We start from the raw sequence: 20,725 nt of genomic DNA, 5'->3' as shown, positions 1-20,725 counted from the left end.
TGTTGACAGTGCTTATTGTAATGGCGGCACTTACTCGCCATGACACAGCAACGTCTTCGGGTTCTGTGGTTTTTGAATGAGTGTGACCCTTGCCAAAAGTCACCTTCCCACACCCTCGTGATGCTGCCGCCTCGGTCCGGGACTGCTTATTTGGGTTTCCCCTTATTCGCAGCTGTCCACCATATCTGATGGATCGTTCGCTATCTGCCACCTGCGACCCGCCCTGCAGCTGAGGCTCGGCTAGGGTATATATATATATATATATATATATATATATATATATATATATTTGGTGTTTATATTCTCGCTTATTCTTTACTCCGATGATGGTTTTGAGTAACCAAAAGCGTTCTGCTGTGATCAGCATTTTTGGCAGCAAAATAGTCAAAGATTTTATTTCTGATTTTACACATGGTGGACATGTCTCTGCTGATCATTTCTGATCGGTGGTGGTGTACTTCGTTGGACGTCACAAAATTATGAGGTGAGAATTGTACCCCGCAGTCGAACGTAAAAACCATACCCATTTTGCTCATAAAACTAAAAGAAAATGGACTTTGCCTGTTTACGTGGAAAGAAGATATTTATTACTGTTGTAATTTTGTCTTCCTTTTTTTAATACTAGGGCGGCTATGTCATTATACTTAAGATGAACGCCGAGCGGGTCTAGGCGCTACAATCTGGAACCGCGCGACCACTACGGTCTCAGGTTCGAATCCTGCCTCGGACGTGGATGTGTGTGATGTCCTTAGGTTAGTTAGGTTTAAGTAGTTCTAAGTTCTAGGGGACTGATGACCTCAGTAGTTAAGTCCCATAGTGCTCAGTGCCATTTGAACTTAAGATGAACAAGTTGCACTTGAGGCAGCTGTCCTTTTAGCTACTATTGTTTAGTTGACTATACACACTATTGTCTCAAGGCAGTTGTCATATCGTGGAAAGCTGTGTGCTGTGGACCATCTGGTGCATTCTCCAGATGGTAGAAGTTGTGCTACTGTATTTCCCTTTTGTGTCACCTGAAGTCATGCCACATATCACGAGTGACCTCAAAGATCCTGGTGAGGTCTGCGGCTGTAGAGCTGCAGAAAATGGGCGGGCAGTGGGGGGAGCGAGATGCTCTGCGGAGCAGCTGCCGGTTTGAAGAAACATGTGTCTTCCCAGTGGATGGATGGGTAGGCGGGGGAGGGGGCGTAGGGGGATGGCGTGATGGGAAGTGAGAGGGCCTCGGTTTTCAGCAGTTTGTGACAACTACCCCCCCCCCCCCCCCCTGCCACCCTGCAGTATTTTAGGACGACGATTTTCCCCAGTACATGTGCTGTATTATGACCCATTCATTACGAGTGCTGTTTTTTTCACACAATTTTGAATTATAATTACAACAGTGATGCATGTTTTTACCATCAGTTGTGATAGCGTGTATTGGCTTTGATTACCTGGGCTGCAGGATGGTTTTTGAGCAGGCACCTGTAGCAATCTCTGATAGTGTATGCTTACAGGTAACACACTTTTTAAACTCTTCTCTGTCCGACACCAGCATCTCATCAGTTGAATGCATTTGCCACCAAAAAGAATAAAGGTAGTATCTTACACCTCTGCCTTTTTCCCACCAGCTTGTAGGTGAAGGATAGAGTTTGAATATGTCTGTCACTACTTTCAAGTGGTATTGCGAAATTTTTTCAGAGCCGGATAACAATAGTTGTATGGTGCCGCCAATTTTTAAGTTGTATTGCGCTTTTATGCCGTCCTTGTGTAGCACTATCCATATAGTTGAGTAATTAGGCCCCATTTTTGTGATTAATTACGTAATTAGGATCGACCTTTGTGTTAGTTTCCGGAACAAAATAAATAAAGTACACTAACCTAACCCTCCTCGCCCGCATCTGGACAGTTTCCATGTGTTGGGGAGTGCACTTGGGCTTTTCATCCAGTAGAATGCGGGTTGGAGCCCCGGAAAGGACACTACCATTTTTAATTTCCCATCAGTTCCAAGCCCCTCTGGTGGTATAATTGTGTTGCGGGGGTTGCATTAGGAGGGTGCACTAGGGCTTTCCGTCCAGGAGGACCAGGATTCGAGTCCAGAAAGAGTACTGCTATTTTATAATTTCCCGTCAATTCCAAGTGCCTCTGCTGGTATAACTGTGTTAGGGGGGTGCAGTTGGGCTTCCCATCCAGGAGGACCGGAGTTAGAGTCCCGGAAGGCGAACCACCAGTTTTAATTTACCGCCAGTTCCCGGGTGGGACATCAGCACAGCCCTGGGGCAAAGAAATTCCCATCAATATTCGATATTTCCCGTCAATATTCGAAATTCCCACCAATAGGGTAGGTTCGGGGAGAGGTGGAGGAGAGGTGCAGGAAGAGAAGGGGGCTGGAGTGCATGTGCAGGCTGATAAAAACACGTGACGTCATCCAGGTGGGCAGGGTAGCGTGGTCGGCGACACGGATGGGTGGGGGCGCGGGTGGGTGGGGACAGGGGTGATTAATTTAATTAATTTGCATATCAATTTGATATCAAAAGTGGACTGACGACCCTATCTCCCATCTGACCATACTAGTGTGGTCATCCAAGTGCTCTTCAGATGACGCACGTACACTACGAGCTGAGTGACACATTGTATCGTCCTTTCAGTGGATGCCATTGTGCCGAGAAAAAATTAAATTATTGTAGGGGTGGACTTGGTCCCCAAGGATAAATGCACACTTGTGATTATCCATTGTGCCTTTCAGAAAGATGAGATGGGCCAGGTAATGCCACGAAAACAATCCGACGATTGTTCCAGGGTGTCTGCTTTCAGATGTTGCACACCGTACACGCCAATGGCTACGGGTCCAGAGGACCATAGAACGTCATTCATCTGAAATGGCCACCTGTCGCCACTGAATGGATGTCCAGTTGCGCTGATGGCGTGCAAATCCCAGCCTTCAACTCCCATGAATAGCAGTTAGCATTGGTGCATGAACCAGGCACCTGCTCCGGAAGCCCATACGCAGCAACATTCGCTGAACAGGCGTTGAGGAGATCTTGTTGGTAGCTGCTTGGTTTATCTGGGCGGTCAGCTGCTCAACAGTTGCACGTCTCGTCGCTCGTACACACCTCCACAGCCTTTGCTCACCACTGACATCTATGGCCCCTGGTGCATCACGTTTGCCTCGGCGACTGTTTTGTTGAGCGCCATTTTACTTCCACGTTATACTTTAACCACGAGACATGCGAATAGTTTAATACTTTAACTATTTCAGAAACGCTTCCATCCTTGACACGAAAGCCCATAATCGTGCCCTTTCGAACGTCAGATAAATCGCTCCATGTCCGCATTACGACATCGACTGCTCTGTTTTCCATGTCCTCCCGACACTCTTTATATAAGCTTCACTGGGGGTGGTGCCAACTTCAGTCCGTGAGTGGTTATTAGCACGCTGACATCGAACATAGGCGGTGGTTATATTAATGTGACTGGTCCATGTAGATGTCCGTCCTCTGATGTATTGCGAGGTACAGCGACGGTCATTATTTTCTGATGAGTGTTCACTGTACATCGCAGCCGTTTCAGGATTAATTCACCTCATGTCCGGTGAAAGACCACAATGACAAAGAAATCAAAAAGAAAAAGAATGTATTTGTGACTGGTTAGCTATTAGTCGTGAGTTGTTGAATGTGTATCTGCGAGGACAGAATCATCGTTCACCTAAAGGAAGAACTGATTATTTAGCCATTATTCCTTCTGTAGCCATTTGTCCACCCTCATCTGTCTTTTTTTCAGCGATGGAAATTCCGTCGCTGCATTAAAATGGCGTAGCTATTGCTGGTTGCTAAAGACAAAGACAATGGATGAAACAGAAAGATATCTAAGAATGGAGAAACTCGCTTCAGACCTGAAACTGGGTAAATAGATAAAGTGGAATGCTTTAAAAATGGTTAAATTATTGAACTAGTTGAAGAGGAGAGCATCACATGAAGATATACAAAGGGCTAACACCTCAGGAAGCCATCATTTGTAGAACTATGTCACCTCCAAAGAAAAATGTAAATGGCAAAATAAACGAATCGTCTCAGTGCCGAATGTAGAGTTTGTGTAGGACTCATGTAGAGAGTGAGTGTAGCCCTCTTAAAGGTAATAAACTCGTAGGTGTCATCCTGAGACGTACTACTCGTCCTACTCAACACATCTTTCAGTAGTACTTAGAAGAGAGCAAATGTTATCGCAGTACATGAGAATGCGTCCACTCGGTGACAGATTTGGGGCATCGCAACCCAAGTAATGATAGCCGCGTCAAGCAGAGCCCTTTTGGCCGCGGCACACTCTAAGAGCAGCATGCTATGATGGAATGCACACTAGTGTATCACAGAATGATGAGCTTATTTTTGGGATGTTGGGGTTCATCGTGACGTAGAACGTAGAAGAATTAAAGGTGTACTAGGTAACTGAGGAGGTGTGGCGATTTCATGAGCTGCAACAGGATGTCTCTGTCTTTAGCAACCAGCAATAGCTACGCCATTTTAATGCAGCGACGAAATTTCCATCGCTGAAAAAAAAGACAAATGAGGGTGAACAAATGGCTACAGGAGGAATAATGGAATATACGTGTGGACAATGATGGGGAGTACCATTCAAGCACTTAATAACAGCGAGTGGTGAATGTGAATGAGATACATTTTCGAAGGTTAATTTGACTGCCTGTATGCATGGTCGTTTGAGACTGCTGATGTTCGGCCATTTATTAGTTTTACTCTGATGTGCGCTTGTTTTGGATTGTTGGTTTTTGACTGAGTACATTACAGGTACTGTGTATTGTGTATTGTGCATGTAGACCGCTAAATGGGGGAAATTTAATGTTGTTTCTCCTACAGTAGAAGAGTTACATAAGGACTGAAGACGTACTATTCGCTACCAAGGGCATTGATTGTGATTAATGAGGTGTGGTAGATATGAAATTCTTTGCCGTTCAGTGTAACACTTTCGTTACTAGGAATGGGGTGACTGAAGGGCTTGTATTTTTGAACGATGGAGGTTTGATCTGGATGTTCGGCAGTTTAGTTATTTCAGTGTTCTGTGGGCTTTATTTTGAATGGTTAGTAGGTAGGCACTGGGTGCAGATTTTTGATTGACAGAACAAGGTATTTTATTGTGTTACTTGTGGATATTTTAATAGTTATTTTTGGTATTGTAGACTGCTACATAGAAGGAAGTTTGGGTTATTCTTATTGTAATACACAAGAATCTCGTTTATCCGGCCCTCATTAATCCAGATTTCCGGGTTATCCGGCTTCATGTTTTATTTTCCTTTTTTTTTCTTTTAAAGCGATAATATGTGGTATACAGCTGCTGCTGTAAGGTATATGTATAACTGTTGTGTTGAAACCGCAGGTAGCATGGAGGTAGACTACTGTTACTAGATCAGTGCGGATCTGTTTCTTAAGGAGATAAGAATCTGTACCGTTTTGAGTGAGCGTAAGTAAAATTACTATTAAAAACAGTCTTGATCACGATTTATTTTACAAGGTGACCGGTTTCGACCACTACTGTGGTCATCTTCAGACCATTGAGTAGGAACCCCTTTCTGTTGAAGAATCTCCAACAGAAAGGGGTTCCTACTCAATGGTCTGAAGATGACCACAGTAGTGGTCGAAACCGGTCACCTTGTAAAATAAATCGTGATCAAGACTGTTTTTAATAGTAATTATTTACAAGACATTGATCACTGCGGTTCCCATAATGCATTCAAAAGTAAGTAAGTAAAATTGCTTCGAAGTGAAAGAAAATAGTTGTTTTGACAAACCCCCTTGGTGTGTGTAAAATACAGTGTGTGTGTGTGATTTCTTAATGTTTCTCCACGACTGAATTCTCATCCCTAGAGATGATTAAAATTACAACCTACACCTAGGGATTTCCACAAAACGCAGTATTATCTTGTAGTTTCACTACAGTTTACTACATGAAACCAATCATTTCTATCGGGATGCTACTAGATATGATTGATAACTTGATACCACAAATAATCTATTCCCAAAAAAACATGTAGAGTGCTAAAAATTGTATAAATATGAAGTACACAATGTTGTATTCGAGACTGGTGAGACATTCTGTATGTTTGACTTTCCTTAGACCACGCCCCCTCCTCTCCGCCCGTTATTAGACGGACACGAAGTTGGCTCAGTCTGATCAGCGGTGAGCAACAGAAGCACTACAGCCTGATCCTTTTTTTCAGAAAAAACTCAGTGGACAAGCAAACGAAAGTCAACTCACAATACTGTATGTCCCTCTGACAAACAGGAGGGCGAATATCGCCTAGTGAAGTATGGACAGCAGTTGTACCGCACCGAAGATCTGCTTGTTGGAGCGTTGGGCACTGTGTTCATTATGCACATGACCTGCCTGCAGTACTCTCTCTACATAGTGGATGCAGTCTTGCCGTCCACCAACTCCTAGGGTTTAAATTACATCATTACTAGACAGAACACGAATCAACGTTTCTGACTGCCCACTGTCCAGGAAAAGAAATTCGATTCAAGTATTCTCCCTTAAAGAAACGCATCAGTGTGTGTCGCAGGCAACACTTCTCAAAATCTAACCGTCAGATTCTCCCCTGTGGCTCGCACAAGCAAAGTCTCTAGGTCGATCCCCAGAAGGAAGTGCCTCACCACGCCCTACCTCACTCCATCCTGGACATGCGGTGTCTACATTAGCACTCGGGTGACGAATCCCAAATTCATTACCTCTAACTACGTGGGTCATGAATGTACCAGTTAATCACCTGAACCTCATAGTAGGATTTTCTGGAGGTTTCCGTTTCCCCTCGTACATTCTTAGCACTCCACCAATCAAATACGTGTCTCTGCTTTGTGGCCGGAGGTATGGGCTGATGCTTCCCATGAAAATATTCCTCGGAGGTCAGTTTGCGACCATCGTTTGCGACCCCACACAGTCCTCCCCACTAAATTGATGTATTTTCGCCTTGTCCCACTCCTGACGCCCTTTCTCCAGGTACACTATTCTGAAATCATTCCTGTAACTTTTTTTTGTGGTATTAGGGCGCACAACTTCAATGGTCATTAGCGCCCAGACTACGTTAGGAATGCACCGCGAGGCACAAGTTTAAAACAGCAACTAAAAGGGAAAACACGATAAAAGACAGATTGACAGGCATAGGATTAAAAAAAACAGCATAATCAAATGTCCTTAGACAGGTTTGTCAAGTTGATAAAACGAAGAACGCGATCAGCTGCTCCTGGGTCATCCGCTAAAATGGCATCTAGAGTACATGGCAGGCCAAGATCAAGACGCAGTGTATTAAAATCCGGACAGGACGTTAATATGTGGCGGACCGTCAGCAATTGCCCACATCGGCAGAACGGCGCCGGCGCAGCCGTCAGCAGATGGCGATGGCTGAACCGGCAGTGTCCAATTCGTAACCGGGCCAAAACGACCTCCTCCCGCCGAGAAGGGAGTGAGGAGGACGTCCAAGCCGCAGGAAAAGGTTTCAAGGCCCGAAGCTTGTTATCCGAAGTGCAGCCCAATCGGCATGCCACAGTGATAAAATGCGCCGACAAATCACCCTGCTAAAATCGGACGAAGGGACACAACAAGAAGCTGTCCGAGGCTGGAGGACCGCAGCCTTGGCCGCGGCATCTGCAGCTTCGTTCCCAGAGATACCGACATGGCCAGGAACCCACATAAAGCTAACCGGAGAACCATCGTCCACCAGCTGCTGAAGAGAGCGTTGGATCCGGTGCACGAAAGGGTGAACAGGATACGGATCACTGAGGCTCTGGATGGCGCTCAGGGAATCGGAGCAGATGACATAAGCAGAATGTTGGTGGCGGCAGATGTAAAGAACAGCCTTCTAGAGGGCAAAGAGCTCAGCTGTGAAGACCGAACAATGGCCATGGAGCCGGTATTTGAAACTTTGTGCCCCGACAATAAAAGAACACCCGACCCCGTCATTTGTCTTAGAGCCATCTGTATAAATGAAGGTCATATTAATGAACTTCGAACGAAGTTCGACAAAACGGGAGTGGTATACCGAACGGGGGGTAACCTCCTTTGGGAGCGAACTGAGGTCAAGGTGAACGCGAACCTGCGCCTGGAGCCAAGGTGGCGTGTGGCTCTCGCCCACTCTAAAGGTTGCAGGGAGTGAAAAATCAAGGTGTTGAAGGAGGCGACGAAAGCGAACTCCAGGGGGTAGCAGGGCAGACACATACAACCCGTATTGACGGTCGAGAGAGTCGTCAAAAAAGGAACGATAAGACGGGTGGTCGGGCATTGACAATAGCCGACAGGCATACCGACAAAGCAGTATATCGCGCCGGTAGGTGAGTGGCAATTCACCGGCTTCAGCATGAAGACTCTCGACGGGACTACTGCAAAACGCTCCGATCGCAAGACGTAAACCCCAATGTTGTATGGAGTTGAGGCGGCCTAAGATGGACGGCCGTGCAGAGGCGTATACGAAGCTCCCATAATCCAGCTTGGAGCGGACGATCGACCGATATAGGCGAAGTAGGACGGTTCGATCCGCTCCCCACGACGTACCACTGAGAACACGGAGGACACTTAGAGAACGGGTACAACGGGCAGCCAAATATGACACATGTGGAGACCAGCTAAGTTTCCTGTCAAATGTAAGACCTAAAAATTTTGTTGTCTCCACGAATGGGAGAGCAACGGGACCGAGTCGTAAGGACGATGGGAGAAACTCTTTGTAGCGCCAGAAGTTAATACAGACCGTCTTCTCGGCAGAAAAACGGAAGCCATTGGCGACACTCCAGGAGTAAAGACGGTCAAGAGAACGCTGAAGACAGCGCTCCAGGAAACATGTACGCCGCGCGCTGCAATAGATGGTAAAATCGTCCACGAAAAGGGAGCCTGATACATCAGCTGGGAGGCAATCCGTTATTGGATTGATCGATATGGCGAAGAGAGCGACGCTCAAAACTGAGCCCTGTGGCACCCCATTCTCCTGGCGAAAGGTGTCTGACAGGACAGAACCCACACGTACCCTGAACTGTCGATCCATTAAAAAGGAACGAATAAAAAGAGGGAGGCGACCGCGAAGGCCCCATGTATGCATGGTGCGGAGAATGCCCGCCCTCCAACAGGTGTCGTAAGCCTTCTCCAAATCAAAGAACACAGCCGCGGTCGGGCGCTTCCGCAAGAAGTTATTCATAATGAAGGTCGACAAGGTAACCAAATGGTCAACAGCAGAGTGGCGCCTACGAAATCCACATTGTACATTGGTAAGTAGGCGTCGAGATTCGAGCAGCCAAACCAAACGAGAGTTAACCATTCGCTCCATCACCTTACAGACACAGCTGGTAAGCGAGATGGGTCGATAACTGGAAGGCAAGTGCTTGTCCTTCCCCGGCTTAGGAATCGGTACAACAATAGACTCGCGCCAGCATGCGGGAACATGTCCCTCAATCCAGATGCGATTATAAGTACGAAGATGGAAACCTTTACCCGCAGGAGAAAGGTTCTTCAGCATCTGAATATGAATAGAATCAGGCCCTGGAGAGGAGGACCGTGACCGGGCAAGTGCATTTTCGAGTTCCCGCATGGTGAATGGGGCATTATAACTTTCACGATTCGAGGAGCGGAAGTTAGGTGGCCTAGCCTCCTCTGCCTGTTTTCGGGGGAGGAAGGCAGGGTGGTAATGAGCGGAGCTCGAAACCTCTGCGAAAAAGCGGCCGAAGGCATTGGAGACATCCTCAGGGGCCACAAGGACGTCATTCGCGACCGTCAAGCCAGAAACTGGTGAGTGGACCTTAGTGCCAGATAGCCGGCGCAGGCTACCCCAGACAACAGAAGAAGGAGTAAAACTGTTGAAGGTGCTTGTGAAAGCAGCCCAGCTGGCTTTCTTGCTTTCTTTAATAATACGACGACACTGTGCACGTAATCGTTTATAACTGAAACAATTCGCCACCGTAGGGTGGCATTGAAAGGTGCGTAAAGCACGTCGACGAGCACGTAAAGCGTCTCTACATGCTGCGGTCCACCAGGGGACCGGTACGCGACGTGGAGAAGAAGTAGTGTGAGGGATGGAATATTCAGCAGCAGTGAGAATGACTTCCGTGAGGTGTGCGACCTATCGCAGCTTGTGAAGGTTTGATCCTGAAAGGTCGCCCTGGAAGAGAAGAGCCCCAGTCTGTTTTGGAGATGCTCCAACTAGTTGAGCACGGAGAGGGGGTATGATGCAGGAGATGGATAACACACGGGAAGTGGTCGCTCGAATATGTATCAGAAAGTGCATACCACTCAAATTGGCGTGCAAGTTGGGTAGTACATATAGAGAGGTCTAAATGGGAATAGGTGTGAGATGTGTCCGAAAGAAAAGTAGGGGCGCCAGTATTGAGGCAGACAAGATTGAGCTGGTTGAAAAGGTCTGCTAACAGGGAGCCCCTCGGGCAGGATGCTGGAGAGCCTCAAAGGGGATGGTGGGCATTGAAGTCTCCAGTTAACAAAAATGGTGCAGGTAGCTGAGCAATAATTTGCATCATGTCTGCCCTGGTAACAGCAGACGACGATGGAGTGTAAACGGTACAAATGTAAAATGTAAAAGTGGGGAGAGTAATTCGGACGGCAACTGCCTGCAGGCCGGTGTGCAATGTGATGGGATCGTAGTAAATATCATCCCGGACCAGCAACATAACCCCTCCATGAGCCGGAATACCTACCACAGGAGGTAGGCCAAAACGCACAGAGGTGTAGTGTGCCAAGGCAATTTGATCGCATGGGCGTAGCTTCGTTTCCTGGAGGGCTACGACGAGCGGACGGTGCAAGCGGAGCAGCAACTTCAAGTCCTCTCGGTTGGAGCCAATGCTGCGAATATTCCAGTGATGGACTGTGCCATCGTGAGAAGAAAAGGAAGATGAAAGAAGGGGTCACCTCGAAGGCCGCTGAGGGCCTGGCTTCGAGCGAGCACTGCCGCCGCTATCAGTAGGCGGACAGTCATCGTCCATTGGTTCTACAGGTTGATCGGCCATCTTGTTAAGATGGCCGGGAGGGGGAGCTTCCTCTGCAGGTGAACGGCCAGATGTTCGACTACCAGCGGTGCGGCCAGGCGAAACGGATGACGGCCTGGGGCGGCAACCGTTGGGTGGCGCAGGAGAAGAAATGCGCCGTGGCGGAGACGGAGAACTGTGCTTCCTATGAGCCTTCTTGGAAGGTCGTTTAGTGGAAGTACTGGTCGACGGCTGGGAGTTCGAGGTACGTAGGAAGTCTGCACGGGACGGTTCCTTCTTGAAGGCCCGTGCATCTGACTTCTGGGTCTTCGTCTTGGCAGAAGCTGATGAAGGTGCTTGTGTCTGAGGGGTGACGGGAGGAAGAGGAGACGTCGACCGCGCGATCTTAGCACTGGCCGAACGGACGACCGTGGTGCTGAAGGTCAGATTGCATGTCTGCGTCGCCACCTCCTTGGTAGTCCGAGGAGAGGCGAGGACAGTACTGTATTTCCCCGCTGGGAGCAGCGTGGGCTTCCTACGAGCAAATAGCTTGCGAGCAGCCGAGGTGGACACTTTCTCTTTGACCCGAATTTCTTGGATACGGCGTTCTTCCTTGTAGATGGGACAGTCGCGGGAGGACGCTGCATGGTCACCCAGACAGTTCACACAACGAGGAGACGGAGGTGGACAGTCACCCTCATGGGCATCCCTGCCACAAGTGACACATTTAGCCGCATTGGAACAAGACTGGCGAGTGTGAGTAAAACGCTGACACTGGTAGCAGCGCGTAGGTGTCGGGACATAGGGGCGAACAGAAATAACCTCGTAGCCCGCTTTGATGCGTGACGGCAGATGAACACTATCAAAGGTCAAGAAAAGTGTCCGGGTCGGTACAAGGTCATTGTTGACCTTTTTCATGACCCTATGGACAGCCGTCACGCCCTGCTCAGCGAGGGAAGACTGAATCTCCTCGTCAGTCAATCCGTCGAGTGATCTAGTATATACCACACCACGAGACGAATTCAAAGTGTGGTGAGCCTCCACCCGGACAGGGAACGTGTACAGGAGTGTGGCCCGAAGCAGTTTTTGTGCCTGAAAGGCGCTCTCAGTTTCTAGTAACAAGGTACCATTACGCAACCTGGTACAAGACTTGACAGATCCGGCTATGGTAACTACGCCCTTCTGGATAACGAAAGGGTTGACAGAGGAAAAATCCTTTCCGTCCTCAGATCGAGAAACTAAGAGGAACTGTGGGGCAGGCGGTAGTACTTTTGTCACTGGTGGCTGGTCAAGTTTCCGTTTGTGGGCAGAAGTCGAGAGAGAAGAAGAAGAGAAATCCATTGCGGAGGAATCCCCCATGATTGCCAGCGTCTCCGATGGCGCGCTCCTTCCTTGTGGGGACCCTCTCAGAGGGCACTCCCGCCTTAGGTGAATGTTTACACCTCAGGTCACACCTCCCGAGAAACAGACGGAGGGACCAATCGGCATGGTCAGAAGGTATCAGCTCAGGCAATCACCCCTACCTAGGCCTGGCCTTTACCAGGGGGTACGTGTGTGCCTTACTTGTCCACCCAGTGGGGAATTACGCGTTACCCCATCACCGGCTACGCGTGCGAACGCGTGGGTCGGCCTTCAGGCGCGCACAGGGAGGAAGGAAGAAGAGGAAAAAGAAGAGAGAGAGGGAGAGAGAGGACAGACTGTCTCAAACGCCGAGGCGGAGACCAGAGAAGGCAAGGAGTAGGAGTCAAGGGAAAGAGTAAGGAAGACAGTGAGATGGAGAAGAACAAAGAAAGGAACCAACCAAAGGAAGGAAGAAATGAGAAGAAGTGAAAAACCAAAATGACCGCAAATATAGGTCGTGGAACCGTCCGTCTCCGGACGCAGGCGCTAACTACCCCCTTGAGTGGGAGGGACTCCTTTTAGTCGCCTCTGACGACAGGCAGGAATACTTCGGGCCTATTCTAACACCCTGACCCACAGGGGGGATTCCTGTTCCACCTGAGTGCAACCTCCCACCTGCAATGTTCGTAGTATAGGGCTTCTCGCTCTGCTCTCTCACTCAGGGCAGTAACTGTCCAGAACATAACAAGTCTCTGCCTCTCTTTAACTGATAGCGGCTTCTGAGGAATGCATAGCCCACATCACCCTTTCTGTCTGTTTTTTTTTTAACCATCAGACTTCTCACTGAAATGATGCAACCCTCCACGAATTCCTCTCCTGTACGAACCTCTTCATCTCAGAATAGCACTTGAAACCTACGCCCTCAATTATTTGCTACATGTATTCCAGTCTCTGCCTTCCTCTACAGTTTTTGCCTTCTACAGCTCCCTCTAGTACCACGAAAGTCCTTCCCTGATGTCTTAACAGATGTCCTATTATCCTGTCCCTTCGCCTTGTCAATGTTTTCCAGATATTCCTTTCTTCTCCGATTCTGCGTAAAACCTCCTTATTCCTTACCTAATCAGTCCACCTAATTTCCATAATTCATCTGTAACACCACATCTCAAATCCTTCGATTCTCTTCAGTTCCGGTTTTCCCACAGTCCATGTTTCACTACCATACAATGCTGTGCACCAAACGTACATTCTCAGAAATATCACTCTGAAATTAAGGCCTATGTTTGATACTAGCAGACTTCTTTTGGGCCTGTTTTTCAGTGCTAGTCTGCTTTTGATGTCCTCCTTACTCCATCCGTCGTTTGTCTTTTTTGCTGCTAGATAACAGAATTCCTTCACTTCACCTACTTCGTGACCATGAATCCTGATAAGTTTCTCGCTGTTGTCATCTCTGTTAATTCTCATTACTTTCATTTTACTTCAATTTACTCTGAATCCATATTCTGTATATATTAGACTGTTCGTTCTATTGAGCAGATCATGTAATTCTTCACTTTCACTCACGATAGCATTCTGTTAGTACTGAGTTCTAATTAACTTCAGACATGCAGTTCTACATAAATTGTTGAAACGTGATACTACCCGTTATAAGCTAGTAAAATGATTGATAATCGGATTGTGCATCATAAACAACGATCTGCTTCACAAGCTGCGACGTGGTCGCGAATTGAACAGTGATAAGAAAATAAAGTAAATTTCCTTTACTTCACGTCTTGGTCACAAATTTTTATATCATCAGACTACGGGTTTCGGTATATAATGACCCTCATCAGATCTAAATTACAATTATATATTAATACCTTTAGCTGCTGACGGGCGTTGATATATATCAACGAGGACAGGTGAAAGTGTGTGCCCCGACCGGCCCGAACCCTGGATCTCCTGCTTACATGGCAGACGCTCTATCCATCTGAGCCACCGAGAGCACAGAGGATACTGCGACTGCAGGGACTATGTCGCGCACGCCCCCCGCGAGACCCACATTCTCACCTTACATGTCCAAACACTACACTCGTAGAGTCCCTACGCAACACACTCATTACTCAAGGAAGACATTCTTACCAAGTCCCGTAGCCGGCCGCTGTGGCAGAGCGGTTCTAGGCGCTTCAGTCTGGAACCGCGCGACCCTACGGTCGCAGGTTCGGAACCTGCTTCGGGCATGGATGTGTGTGATGTCCTTAGGTTACTTAGGTTTAAGTAGTTCTACGTTCTAGGGGACTGATAACCTCAGAAGTTAAGTCCCATAGTGCTCAGAGCCACTTGAACCAAGTCCCGTAAGAGTTCGGGTAATATGTGTGCATCGGCACAGAAGAGGAAGGTCATGGCCGGTATTGTCAGAACTATATACTTATATGGATATGGTTTCTGTTCTTTCGGACATATCCCAAAGAACAGAAACCATATCCCTAAAGTATATACTCTTCAGATCTGTTTTATAAAAACAATGATGTGATTTAAATATAAAACGAAAAGAATATACAGAATATTAAATATACGGTGACAAAATGTTTCTGCCTTACAGGGGAATGCAGTGGCTGCATCTGGTGGAATATTTCTGGATTATAGATATTTTTGGTAACACAAATTACACACATCAAAAAAAGTTTTGCATCACCTCGGCTCCGAGAGTTCCGGAACCTGTACAGAAAATTGGACTAGAGATCATCATAAACATTATATCCACCCTTTTTATTGCTCATGAAAACCACACATTGCATGTTGTACCACCATACAGCGAGGCCTTCAGAGGTAGTGGTCCAGATTTGGTGCACACCGGTACCTCTAATACCCAATAGCACGTCCTCTTGCAATGATGCATGCCCGTATTCGTCGTGGCATACTATCCACAAGTTCATCAAGGCACTGTTGGTCCAGATTGTCCCTCTCCTCAACGACGATTCTGCGTAGATCCCTCAGAGTGGTTCGTGGGTCGCGTCGTCTATAAACAGCCCTTTTCAATCTGTCCCAGGCATGTTCGATAGGGTTCATGTCTGGAGAACATGCTGGCCACTCTGTTCGAGCGATGGCGTTATCCTGAAGGAAGTCATTCACAAGATGTGCACGATGGCGGCACGAACTATCGTCCATGAAGACGAATGCCTCGCCAATATGCTGCCAATATGGTTGTACTATTAGTCGAAGGATGGCATTCACGTATCGTACAGCCGTTACGGCGCCTTCCGTGACCACCAGCGGCGTACGTCAGCCCCACATAATGCCACCCCAAAACAGCAGGGAACCTCCACCTTGCTGCACTCGCTGGACAATGTGTGTAAGGCGTTCAGCCAGACCGGGGTGCCTCCAAACACGTCTCCGGCGATTGCGACACTCATCGGTGAAGAGAACATGATGCCCACCCTGAGCGGTCAGTTCGGCATGTTGTTGGGCCCATCTGTACCGCGCTGCTTGTTCTGGTTGCAAGGATGGACCTCGCCAGGGACGTCGGGAGTGAAGTTGCGCATCGTGCAGCCCATTGCGCACAGTTTGTGTCGTAACCCGATGTCATGTGGCTGCACGAAAATCATTATTCAACATGGTGGCTTTGCTGTCAGGTTTCCTCCGAACCATAATCCGTAGGTAGTGGTCATCCACTACAGTAGTAGCACTTGGGAGGCCTGAGCGAGGCATGTCATCGACAGTTCCTGTCTCTCTGTCTCTCTTTCATATCCGACAACATCGCATTTGTTCACTCCGAGACAGCAAGCCGATGTGGCCGAGCGGTTCCTGGCGCATCAGTCCGTAATCGCGCTGCTGCTACTGTCGCAGGTTTGAATCCTGCCTCGGGCATGGATGTGTGTGATGTCCTTAAGTCAGTTAGGTTTATGTAGTTCTAAGTTCTAGGGGACTGATGACAGATGTTAGGCCCCATAGTGCTCAGAGCCATTTGAACAATTTATCACTCCGAGACGTCTGGATACTTCCTTTGTTGAGAGCCCTTCCTGGCACAAAGTAACAATGCGGACTCGATCGAACCACTGTATTGACCGTCTAGGCATGGTTTAACTACAGACAACACGAGGCTGGGTTGGGTTGGGTTGTTTGGGGAAGGAGACGAGTCAGCGACGTCATCGGTCTCATCGGATTAGGGAAGGACGGGGAAGGAAGTCGGCCGTGCCCTTTGAAAGGTACTATCCCGGAATTTGCCTGGAGCGATTTAGGGAAATCACGGAAAACCTAAATCAGGATGGCCGGACGCGGGATTGAACCGTCGTCCTCCCGAATGCGAGTGCAGCGTCTAACCACTGCGCCACCTCGCTCGGTCAACACGAGGCTGTCGGATACCCTCCGTCTAATAGGCACTGCTAATGCATGGTTGTTTACTTCTTTGAGTGGGTTTAGTGACATCTTTGAACAGTCAAAGGGACTGTATGTGTAGCAATATCCACAGTCAACGTCTATCTTTAGGAGATCTGGGAACTGGGGTGACGCAAAAGTTTTTCTGATGTGTGTGCATCAAGTCCCACCGAGCCCAGACAAGCGAGATTCTTGTGTAATTGATTGCAGTTTAGTAAGATTTTTGGAGCGGTAACATTGGTTGCATGGATTTTGATTCCAGTTGGAGAGGTGTCTTATAGTCACGTTGGTAGTTGTCTTTCGTGCTTATTGTGTGTGTATGTGTGTGTGTGTGTGTGTGTGTGTGTGTGTGTGTGTGTGGGCAAAATAAAATGTGTCCATCACTGTACGATGTACAGACTCGAATGACTTGGTGTGTGTTGACTGGCTGTTGCGGTCCTTTACTGTTCTTGATATACATTGATGACTTACCATTCCACATTGATGAAGATGCAAAGTTAGTTCTTTTTGCTGATGATACAAGTATAGTAATAACATCCAAAAACCAAGAAGTGAGTGATGTAATTGTAAATGATATTTTTCACAAAATTGTTAAGTGGTTCTCAGCAAACGGAATATCTTTAAATTTTGATAAAACACAGTATATACAGTTCCGTACAGTAAATGGCACAACTCCAGTAATAGATATAGACTTTGAACAGAAGTCTGTAGCTAAGGTAGAATTTTCAAAATTTTTAGGTGTGTCCATTCATGAGAGTTTAAACTGGTAGCAACACACTGATGGTCTGCTGAAACGTCTGAGTTCAGCTACGTGTGCTATTAGGGTTATCGCAAATTTTGGTGATAAGAATCTCAGTAAATTAGCTTACTATGCCTACTTTCATTCACTGCTTTCGTATGGCATCATATTCTGGGGTAATTCATCGTTGAGTAGAAAAGTATTCATTGCTCAAAAACGTGTAATCAGAATAATTGCTGGAGCCCACCCACGGTCATCCTGCAGACATCTATTTAAGAATCTAGGGATCCTCACAATAACCTCACAGTATATATATTTTCACTTATGAAATTTGTTGTTAATAATCCAACCCAGTTCAAAAGTAATAGCAGTGTGCATAGCTATAACACCAGGAGAAAGGATGATCTTCACTATGCAGGATTAAATCTGACTTTGGCACAGAAAGGGGTAAATTATGCTGCCACAAAAGTCTTTGGTCACCTACCAAACAGGATCAAAAGCCTGACAGATAGCCAACTAACATTTAAAAACAAATTAAAAGAATTTCTAGAGGACAACTCCTTCTACTCATTGGCTGAATTTTTAGATATAAATTAAGGGGGGGGGGATTTAAACATTAGTGTCATGCAATATTTTGTGTAATGTAATATCTTGTACAGACATCTTTTATTAACTTGACACGTTCCACATCATTAGGAAGTGTCGTATTCATGATCTATGGAACAAGTATTAATCTAATCTAATCTAATGTGTGCTTGCAGTTGTATCCAGAGTGGGGAGTGCGCGCTGCCCGGCTGTGAGTACGGCCAGTACCTGCGCAAGGCGGGGCGGTGTCCGCGCAAGAGGGAGCGCCTGAGCGCCTGGAACGCGATGCACCACCGGCTGTACAACCACTAGGGGCCGCCGTCGCCGGCTGACGCCTCCGCCGAAGAGGTCCGCCGCCGTGGGACCAACCACTGCCCGAGCCGGAGACGCCGCCGTGCGCGTGCGGCTCTGCCCGGTGCTCTCATGGACACGAGAAGCTACCTAGCTGCGCATCTGCCTCACCTTCCCGCCTGTCTACTGCAAGATGACGGCACCTACCACCGAGATACGCGGTGTAATAAGTGGGCAACGTCACAGAGCAAACGCCCATTTCCAAGTCAGAGACGAGCATAAAATTTTTAAACAGTTTACAGAGACCATCGACATGTATTTTACTGATCTACAAATTTCTTAAATAGCCAGTAGAAATGAGGTGCTCAAGTGACGACGTACTGTTTCTCCTAGAATAGTATCTGTCTCAGAGTCTGCGTTATCGAGCGCTGTTTTAGTAACAACAGCACACAAGGAACATCAAAATGCCTTCCGGAAGTAATTCAGTCTCTTCCTTAACAAAGAATTACAATTATTTCCCACCAATGACAATTCAATATCACTCTTTTTTAAACAGATGGCTTCATAATCCAACGTCCATTTCTACTTGCTGTACCAGAGACCAACGAGCTAAAAATATTCTATGTTTTGCGTAATTATTCTCGGTTATATATAGCCCATCAGAGAAGTGCTTTGACTAATAGTTCAAAGACTCCAGCTCACAATTTCCTGGAGCTCAGTTATAGTCATTTGTTACATTCACGAAACGCTTAGTACTCTAGCATTGTCTTAGTGTGTGACTTAGAACGTAGAATGCAAATTGTGCGAGTGGAAAAGCTCAACGTAAAGTGCTTATGTGAGCGAAACTTTTCCGAAAGTGCATTTTTTTTTAGGAGGAACGTAACGCTGTTCCATGAACAAGACACATTGTGATATAGTACTTAATTCTTAGTTTCTGCGAGTGTAAGTGTGCTTGTGAATGTGTGTGTAGTGGAAGAAGTAAGCTGTGTGAAATAGCAACCCACACGGCTTCTCTGTAATACTTACTAGTCTTTTATATGGTTTTTAGGCTTCAAGTTGTAGGTGATACAGCCATTTATTTAAATACCTCAGTTCTCTAGATTTGTAGCTTTTAGGAAAGCATACTTTTTCGTTTGTTGAAATAGTAAAGCAGCTTACCGTAACCGCTAGTCTAACACAGTTTCACAAAGGTGCTGTAAACCATACGTTATTCGGCACTTGCAAAGATCTTACCTAAATTATATCACTACCAAAAACCGATCGAGGAAAAAAAAATTGCTGCTGTGTGAAAATATGGTGCCATTATTGCAATAATCATAGATGTATTAACACTTTATATTACCATGTACGTAATTAACCCGTGTACAAAGCACAGTTTTGTATATCACTATGCATTTATAGAGGACAGATTAACAAGTCAATTCAACACATGGTAAGTTATAACAAAAAAATCAATGATACTTAACAATTAAGCTTACAATTATTAACGTATCACTATTTACAGAGAAAGAGAAAATTTCATAACGAAAATGTAAAGAATAACACAGTAATACAAACATAATACAGAACAAAAGTGGCCAGTGCCAGTAATGGAAAACTACCTCAAAAATATTTGCATAGATCCAGTTGCATAAGATTCTTCAAACTCTCAGCTCGTGCAGATTTATTTTTAATGCTACTCACCTTTAAGGTGAGGGGTAGAACCAGTTAGGCCTGGTATTGCTACGAAACATGTATGGAGATTAATACCATGTAGACTGCTGTAGGAAAGAGATCTATTATCATCTTGGATCTCATACTTCTTTTTATATTTGTAAAAACAAAAATTTACGAGTTTTTCTACATATTTATAGGCTTGGTTTATATATAGATAAAATCCGAACGAGATATGAAATCAAAATAAATGGACATTTAAAAAATACCAAAACATTTTTATCGTCTGTAAGAAGTTTCAGTTTAAGCAATTACATTATTTTAAATTTGTACTGTTTGTTGTAATCAGTGAACTGTAAAACACAAAATATATTACAGCATTATGTAAAACATGTTTTATCTCTCTTACTCTAGCTCGATAACTTCCTCATGTTGCAGCTTACAACAGCCTTTTAGTGTGTGTACTCTTTTTGGCAATACTTTAAAACACATTCGTTGTAATTAAATTTTCCCTGAGATACTGAAGTCTCACTTTTATTTACGATAATGCTGGAAGCTGAAGAAATTAATTAAAATTTATGCTCCAGCCAGGACTCGAATCGTTGTCTTCTTGGTTTAAGGCAGAAATGCTGACCATTACACGACTGCAGCACTACAACATGATTGCTGCATAAACTACCCAACTAAAATGCCCTCCCCAACACAAACTTCAATTCATATCTTTAGCTTATTCTCCCCCTAAATCGTCACTATTGCCGAGATTCTCCAGCATTGGAATAGCACCCCAGCGTTGGACGGAATGGGGAAGTCCTTTATCACAGGCCATCGTATA

The 20,725-nt window shown here is 46.2% G+C and overlaps 1 protein-coding gene across 1 annotated transcript in view; it reads left to right on the top strand.

Moving 5' to 3' along the window:
• The window catches only part of LOC124803440, a 1,230,576-nt gene extending 1,210,330 nt beyond the window's left edge, over positions 1–20,246 (top strand). Inside the window, exon 6 of the mRNA XM_047264625.1 lies at positions 18,126–20,246. Coding sequence (XP_047120581.1) covers positions 18,126–18,261 — 136 coding nt within the window. The 3' untranslated portion in view covers positions 18,262–20,246. The remainder of the gene's footprint in view (positions 1–18,125) is intronic.
• Positions 20,247–20,725: the final 479 nt, after the last annotated feature.

Source organism: Schistocerca piceifrons, chromosome 6 (genome assembly GCF_021461385.2).
Source record: "Schistocerca piceifrons isolate TAMUIC-IGC-003096 chromosome 6, iqSchPice1.1, whole genome shotgun sequence".
In the NCBI taxonomy this organism is placed as follows: domain Eukaryota; kingdom Metazoa; phylum Arthropoda; class Insecta; order Orthoptera; family Acrididae; genus Schistocerca; species Schistocerca piceifrons.
The sequence above is the reverse complement of the archived record's forward strand: the minus strand, read 5'-3'. Positions and strand labels throughout refer to the sequence as shown.